Source organism: Diorhabda sublineata, chromosome 9 (genome assembly GCF_026230105.1).
Source record: "Diorhabda sublineata isolate icDioSubl1.1 chromosome 9, icDioSubl1.1, whole genome shotgun sequence".
Classification (NCBI taxonomy): Eukaryota; Metazoa; Arthropoda; class Insecta; order Coleoptera; family Chrysomelidae; genus Diorhabda; species Diorhabda sublineata.
The window spans coordinates 12295824-12303974 of record NC_079482.1 but is presented as its reverse complement, the minus strand read 5'-3'; the positions used below and the strand labels follow the sequence as shown (position 1 = coordinate 12303974).

General features: G+C 32.3%; 2 protein-coding genes across 2 annotated transcripts; both read left to right on the top strand.

Moving 5' to 3' along the window:
* Window positions 1–6247: 6247 nt before the first annotated feature.
* LOC130449015 (general transcription factor II-I repeat domain-containing protein 2-like) lies at window positions 6248–7099 on the top strand. The gene has a single exon (XM_056786646.1). The coding sequence runs from the start codon at window positions 6248–6250 to the stop codon at window positions 7097–7099; it is 852 nt and encodes a 283-aa protein (XP_056642624.1).
* A 412-nt stretch (window positions 7100–7511) lies between these two features.
* Window positions 7512–7901, top strand: LOC130449014 (general transcription factor II-I repeat domain-containing protein 2B-like). The gene has a single exon (XM_056786645.1). It carries the CDS (start codon window positions 7512–7514, stop codon window positions 7899–7901), a length of 390 nt encoding a protein of 129 aa, XP_056642623.1.
* Window positions 7902–8151: the final 250 nt, after the last annotated feature.

Sequence of the window (8151 nt, the reverse complement as noted above, 5' to 3'; positions counted from 1 at the left end):
AAGATGAGGATTATAGTTTGAGAAACTTTGCCTTTTCCTGGTTTCAAAAAGTAGATATTCTTTATATCAGGGCTACACAGGCCAATCAAAATCCCGAACATTTTAATATCCTCCCACCACTGTTACATATTCATTGTACGAGGCCAGCCTAAGAAATGTTGTGCTAATTAGGTTATCTGCGTCTTCTACAGCTTTCTAGGAATCAATTTTTGAATCATCGAATTTATTCATTAGCATAGTTATTAACCGGCTTCTCACTCCTACGACTTGTATTCTGCAGATAGCATTGCAGCTTTCAAGTTATGGATATCTTGGAGGTAAAGATGACAGCATTTGGCAGATTATGGCCACTGGTGTGAGAAAAAAAGGAGCATTTCATATATGGTTTAGAGGTGGATCTGACAATCAGAGGCCACCATGCCTGAGACAGGAAAATACTTTTGATTATGGCTTATCCATAGTCATCACCACGTTCTTAGGCTTTTTTTATTATAGTTTCCTTGACTCGACTCAAAACTCGAAGATGATACCCAATATTGCGATTGGTTTTTGTTTGCTGTGTTTAAAGGGCGATTTGCTGCAGATAGCGGGTGTGGTGAGTGGAGGGGAGGACGCCTCATAATGAATAATGGAAATGCTTGTTCGCTGTCACTTGGTTGACCTTGACTCGTCTATGAGGGAATCGAAAACAGTGTAATCAGAAAATTAGGTTAGTACGTAAATTCAATACATATCCATTTTAGATAAAAAGTGTACAAGATTGAGAATAATATTTAACTTTAACATACATAATTTAAAACAAGCTCAACAATTTAAAAATGGCGGCGTATTGTTGTTTTGGAAAGAGAAAATAGTTGTCTCATATCAAAATACGTTTTTAGATGACATTTGAAGATATTTTGACCAGAAAGCCTCGTTTTAAAAAATCTCTTCTTAATGTTCGTTGATTCTCATTTTACTGTGTTCTTAATAATGAAATAAAAGTATCCTGTAGATTGAGATATTTGTCGTTCTCAGAAATCGTTTGATTTACAGTTATAACCAAAACATCCTTAACTGGAACGATTATAACTAGATGCAATATCAAACGGTACTTAATGAAATTGTGGAAATCACTTCGTAGTTATAACATTAAATCTAATATCCAATGTCGTTATATCATTCTAATTATTTCTCGGTAATCCTAATCAATATGCTACTTATTTAGATAGAAAATAAGTTTATTTACGAGTTCCTAGTATTCTATAAATGCGGGTAGTAATTTTAGATTGTTATTATCTACCGCGTTTATTTATGTCACGCTATATGGTTTTGTTGCAGACGTATACCAGTGATTTTTATGTTAATTCTCACCCATTTGATTGTAAATATCTCTTTTGCCAAATAATGATAAATTATAATCTACAAAATGTATATGAACTTATCTATTATACAGAGTATCATTCAATATTTGTTTTGTCATTTTTAACTTTATTTTATGATATACCGATTGACATTTTTGTTTTTTTAAATAAACATTCATAGCAGGTTCAGTTAAGTCGTCAGATTTCATTTATTTGAAAAAAAAAAAATGAATTTTGAATAATTTAATTTGTGACTTGATAATAAATATTAATTGTGATAACAAACTTTAACACAATATAAAATTTTAACTGAACAAAAGTTTTGAAATCTTAATTCAAAATGTAAGTTAGTATCTACGAGTTAGCTCAAGACCAGCAGCGAGTGTGTTCTTGATGGTAAGCATATTGTTTTTATTTTCTATTTCAATCATTTTATATTTTTTCGTTTCAGCTTTTCATTTCCTTGGTAAAATTCCAAGGAATAGGCAGAACCAGGAAAAAATGGAGACCACGGAATCGGATCACTCCTTACCAATGAATGAGTATGAGTAACCCTAGTTCTTGATATATATATATATATATATATATATATATATATATATATATATATATATATATATATATATATATATATATATATATATATATATATATATATATATATATATATATATATACAATAACAATTAACTTATTAGAAGAGTCAGTGTAAAGTTTGACGTCAAAAGGAAGGCAGAGTTACGCAATAAATTAAAAGAAAAAATATGTCCACCGAAATTGTGAAAATCGAAAAATTGGAGTATCGAGCCTTTGATGATCAATATCCTTTGTATGTGACCGTGAAATATTGGACTGTAAGCTTCAAAAGATGTAAATATAGATGCAGTTTATGACATGATTTTATCAGACCGTCGAATTGGGTTAAAACGGATATCTGAAGCACTGAATATTTCATACGAAGGCGTTCATCATATAGTTCACGTCAATTTGGACATGAGAAAAATTGCTGCAAAATGAATCCCCAAATGTTTGAATGTTGACCAAAAGCGTGCAAGGGTAGAAGCATCGCGTTCGATCTGTGCTCGATTTGGTAACGATGTAGACTTCTTAAACCGAATTGTTACTATGGGTACATTTCTACGATCCAGAAATAAAGCAACAATCGATGGAATGGCGACACTCTAGTTATCCAAGATCTAAGAAATTTCGTGTCCAAAAATCTGCTGGAAAAGTTCTTGCTTCAGTTTTTTGGGATTGGCATGGAGTAATCATGATTGATTGTTTGGATAAGGGTAGAACAATAACTGGAGATTACTATTCGACATTACTGACCACTCTACGAGACAAAATTAAAGAGAAAAGACGCGGAAAGCTATCTAAAGGTGTTTTGTTTTTGCAGGACAACGCCCCTGCACACAAATCTCATGTTGCCATGCAAAAAATTCGTGATTTATTCACCAGATTTGGCTGCGTCCGACTATCATCTCTTTCCTCAACTGAAAAAAAGTTTAAAAGGTCGTAAATTTTCTGGAAATCGTAATCAATCAAATGCTGAAAAATATGATAAAGCTATTGAATTGACGAAAGTAGAGCAATTGAATTTTAGATAATCTTAGTTTTTGAATTTGACAAATTTATACAAATACTAAGTATATCATTACAATTAATAATAAATTTATTAACTGATTCAGAAAATGCAATTAATTTTGATCGTATAATAATATAATAAAAGTAAGTGAAATCTATTATTAATATGATGCTTAAACATTATAATAAAAATCAAATATAATTTGAAGAAAAAAATATAAAAATTGACGTTTCGACTTTTCTTTAAGTCTTTATCAAAATATTTCTAATATCATTAAAATATCAATTCGTTCTTTTTCAGATAAACGATCCATTGTGACTTTCAATTAAGTTCAACAATAATAATTTTGGAAGCGTCATATTTGTTATTGTAGCAGTTATAGCTACTAAATGTATTAGTTTAACTTCGTCGGAGATAACGCAAATGTAGCTATAACTCCGAAATAATACGGATCAGGTAATTTGGTATGTCTTTTTCAGTCGGGATATTAACTCTGTCGTCTCAAGGTGCAGAGTTAAAGGCGTTACAAACATCCAGAGTGACTAGCAAGCATAACTTCTGATTTACCCAAACTACGTTTGCTATTACTTTCACTATATCCATAACTTGTTTCAGGGTGTCGATGGTTGATATGTCCTCTATAAATCCAAACTGATTTTTGACACACCACTATTCTCAAAATTGTGCTTTTAGCAGATGTTCATGTAATTTTCTCATACAATTCAATAGTCAAATTAGCTTGGTTTATTCTGTTTCAGTTTTCTAGGGTTCCCCAGTAGAAAAAACCTAGTAGTCTTCTATATTTGTAGAAATACGCTGGGACTCGGCCTCGTCAATAACTTTCTCTAGTCTAGTCACTTATCTTCATAGCTTTTCCGAGCATTTTGATTTTCTTGTTCAGTGCTGCCAGTGTGCTGTTTATGCGAGCTGAAGCTATTTTTTGACGGGGTATATTTTCAAGCCCTGGATATGTTATATATAGACCTTAATGTCAGTAAGCTATTGGATTTTCTTCTTTGAAACAATTGATTTATCGAAGCACCAGCCTTTCAGAATGCGAAGATTCTCTTTTTGCTGCCGCCGTATCTTCAGCTATTATAAAACTATGTACTTGTAATCCGAGAGGTTTGCTTCGCATCGTTACATACTACTCAGTTAGTTATTCTCTATGCTAGTGTACAAGAAGCCAGGGTTACATCAGTAAACAAGGCGCTTCTCGAGAGAATTTAGGTATACTACCATTGTTAATAACCGTGAAATTTAGCTGTGAAGCCCACTTGGCTTCACAGGGTTTCCAATTTTAAAAAATTCATCAGTGTAACATGAAAGGATTTTTTTCAGCTTCATCCTCTAGTACACAGGTCTACTCGTCCAACCTCGAGTGGAGTTCCCTCTCCTGTCTCGGACCGATACTGGTATATCCTACCCCTGCACTGTAAAATATATGTTTTTTTCCATTATATCATACAATTCTCTAGTTTTTGGGAGTTAAATGAGGCGGAATAGGGTACTTCAAGCTTGCAAGTCCGTGGTGCAAACCCCTCACGGGTGTACTATTCATGTGTATTCAGAGCTTTCGAATATGAATATATTCATCATGAGGATTGAAATGATAGCCAAACTATAATGTAGAAATATGAATGGTGTGGAAATATTAAATAATTACTTATATTGATTAATCGAGAATTTTAGTACAATTTAAGGTTAGGTTAGGTCTGGAATACCTGCCCCTGCCCACTTGGCTATCGGTGATAATGTAGGCTGTCGGTGAGAATGTAAGGGCTTAGCAGCCCCTCTAAGATTTGAGAAATATATCTAGCTCCAATGGCTTTAGAGAGTACCTTGTCTAGATGATTGTCATCGTCTCAGTTTTTAATTGTTTTGAGTTTACATCCTAGCAGAGATTATGTCTTCACACTTGTCCCTCACTACCGCTATCACATCATGGGTGTAGCCTGGTTTGAATCCAGCGCTACTAAGGCAAGTAAAAATTTTGTTCACTTCCAGTGCCACAGTGCCACAATAAAGACTGCTAGAGTAATATCTTTTCTGACAATATTATTTACTTCGCCTTTAACTAGTGCAATTTTAGTGAAATTGCCTTTTTAATAAGAGTGTTGTGTGAAGTGGCTTTCTTGAGAGAGCCGTACTTCTATTACTATTCTACAGCTTTCTCCATAATTATTAAGACAAAGGACGTGAGGATGATCGGGCGGTAAACTTTGGTTGATCTTCTGGGCTCCAGTCCGTTTTTTGTATGAATACTACTCTCTTCTTTTCCCATAGTTATATATGTAGCCTAGAGTAGGCTGTCTTCAAAATGTTTCTTCATTATACTCCAAAGCCTGTATGTAGCAGATGATTTTTAAGGCTTGATGCTCTCAAACGCTTGCTTCTCCTTTCTAGGTAACTCAGTTTCAAAGCTACAATGTGTGCAAATGCAAGCTGAGAGTGTTTCGAGTAAAATTCTGAATATTCATGTAATTGCCATTATTCAGAGTCAATAATGTAATTATTTTTAAAATAATCCATCTGAAGGCATTTCCAACATCGATAGGTATTTTGTTGTTTTTTTTAACTGAAAAGTTTCAAATACTATAACTACTTTAAGAGAAATTTAACGAATAAACTATATTTTATTTCCAATATAGGAAATAAACCAATTATTTTCAAAGAGATTTAAATGTTTGGTGTATTTTGCATATTTTCATTTATTCGATGTAGCACTTTTTAATCGTCGTGTCTAGACTATATAAACTTTTATCACAAACTCAATAGTTACCGGGTATTGATGATTCTATCTGAACATAAAACATTATACAAGATAGTGAAGAATATGTATTACAAATCTTCAAATGGTTCCAGAAGAATTATCACAAACCAAAAAATTATTTTTTATATTTTCTCTTAGTTATTCCACCGCATCAATCATCAAAATATCTTTCCATAAATATTTTCCATTGTCGACAAATTCATTTTGTTTACATATATGTAATCAAAATTATAAGTTTAGAAACCATTGTTTATACAACATCTATTATTAAATATTAAGTATTAAAATTCAATACGAAATTGTGTTCTCGGAAAGTTATCAGTGTAATAAAGTTCCAAGTTTAATTACCAAATATAATTAAAAATCAAAAATTTATGATATTATTTTAAGCAATTCATTCTTGCATAAGTTATTTTTGAAATAGCAATTGTTTTTAATATGTAGCATAACAGGAAATTTTAAAATGAATGGACTCAAGAATTCTTTTTTATCTTGCACAATGGTAAGCCTATTTGTTTGCTTTGTAATGAATCCATTTCAGTAATGAAAAAGTTCAATATAAAGAGGCATTACTCAACTAAGCATGCTACACAGCACTCACTGACAGGACAATTAAGAACAGACAAAATCCAGAAGCTTAGAGCAAATATTGAAAAACAGCAACAAATGTTTCATAAACAAAGAACACAACTTGATAATGTTGTGAAAGCTAGTTTTATAGTTAGCTCAAAATTGTCAAAGGCATTAAAACCATTTGCCGAAGGAGAATTTATCAAGGAGTGTATGTTAGAAATTTGCGGTGTTTTGTGTCCTGAAAAGAAAAAAAAATTTGAAAAAATTAGTTTGTCAAGACGAACTGTTGTTAGACGTATAGAAATGATGGCTAATGATATAAAAACAACATTGACTGACCTTATGGCTGGTTTTGAATCATTTTCCATAGCATTAGACGAGAGCACCGATTTGTCTGACATAGCTCAACTGGCTATATTTATTCGAGGTATTGATAAGGAGTTCACTGTTACTGAGGAATTGCTAGCTTTACAGCCCCTAAAAGCAACCACTACAGGAGAGGATATTTTTAATGAAGTTCAAAAGGTATTTACAAGTTTTGGCCTGCCATTGTCAAAATTAATTGGAATATGCACTGATGGTGCACCTTCTATGGTCGGTTTACGAAAAGGTTTCATCGGAATTTTGAATGAAAAAGCAACAGAATTAAATGTGCAAAAAGATGATTTGATAGTCCTTCATTGCATTATCCACCAACAGAACTTGTGTTCTAAGTCCATTCGACTCCACAATGTTATGAATGTAGTAGTACAAACTATCAATTTTATTCGATCCAGAGGGCTTAACCATCGTCAGTTCAAGACGTTTTTGGATGAAATATAAGTTGAATATAACGACGTAACATATTATTGTAAAGTCAGATGGATAAGCAAAGGAAAAATGTTGAAACGGTTTTACGAGCTTAGCAGACTTTATGAAAATAAAAGCTAAGCCACTATCTGAATTGAGTGACCCAAAATGAATATGTGATTTAGCATTTCTGGTCGATCTTACAGGCTATTTGAATGATTTAAATTTGAAACTTCAAAAACAAGGACAGTTAATAAATGATTTGTACAGCCATTTGAAAGCGTTTCAGATCAAACTACGCTTGTGGAGGTCACAGATGCAGTCTGGTAACAGTTACCAATTCAACACGCTCTTTGCGTATGAAAATATTGCTTATGCTCAATATGCTGAAGAACTCAAGTTACTGTCGGAACAATTTTCGAACAGATTTAGCGACTTCAAAAACATGGAAGAATGTTTCAATTTATTTGCTACTCCTACAAAATGTAATGTACAAAATGCTCCAATACACTTACAAATGGAGTTCATCGAGATTCAAGAAAACTCACTCCTAAAATCCAAATTTGAAGACGTAGAGTTGTGCGATTTCTACAAAAAATACCTAGAAGAAGACAATTTTCCGCAGCTTAGAAAATTCGCAAGAAGATTGATTTCTGCGTTTGGCAGTACTTATAAATGCGAACAGTTCTTTTCATTGATGAAAGTTAATAAATCAACACATCGTACAAGACTGACTGACGATATTTTGGAAAATTCTTTACGTCTTTGTATCAGTGGAATTCATCCAAATATCGATGGATTAGTTTCCCAAATTCAAGCTCAAGTGTCTCATTGATTTCAGTGTATTTAAATTTTGTAGTTTGTAACAATTGCAAATGTAACTATTTAATTATAATGTTGTACCATTTTTTAAAATTTCATTTTTTTATTTTAATAAATACAATAATCACATTGTCAATATACACATACATGTCAATAATAAATACATAATACAATAATAACATTGTCGTATTATTTCATGTCTAATATCTATCGGAAAAAAATATTATCACTACTTTAAAATGCACTAAGTACTTTTAAACGCG

What these genes read in the sequence shown, in the direction of transcription:
- LOC130449014 (XM_056786645.1), top strand. Translation starts at nt 7,512, where the DNA reads ATGGAAGAATGTTTCAATTTATTTGCTACTCCTACAAAATGTAATGTA.
- LOC130449015 (XM_056786646.1), top strand. Translation starts at nt 6,248, where the DNA reads ATGAAAAAGTTCAATATAAAGAGGCATTACTCAACTAAGCATGCTACA.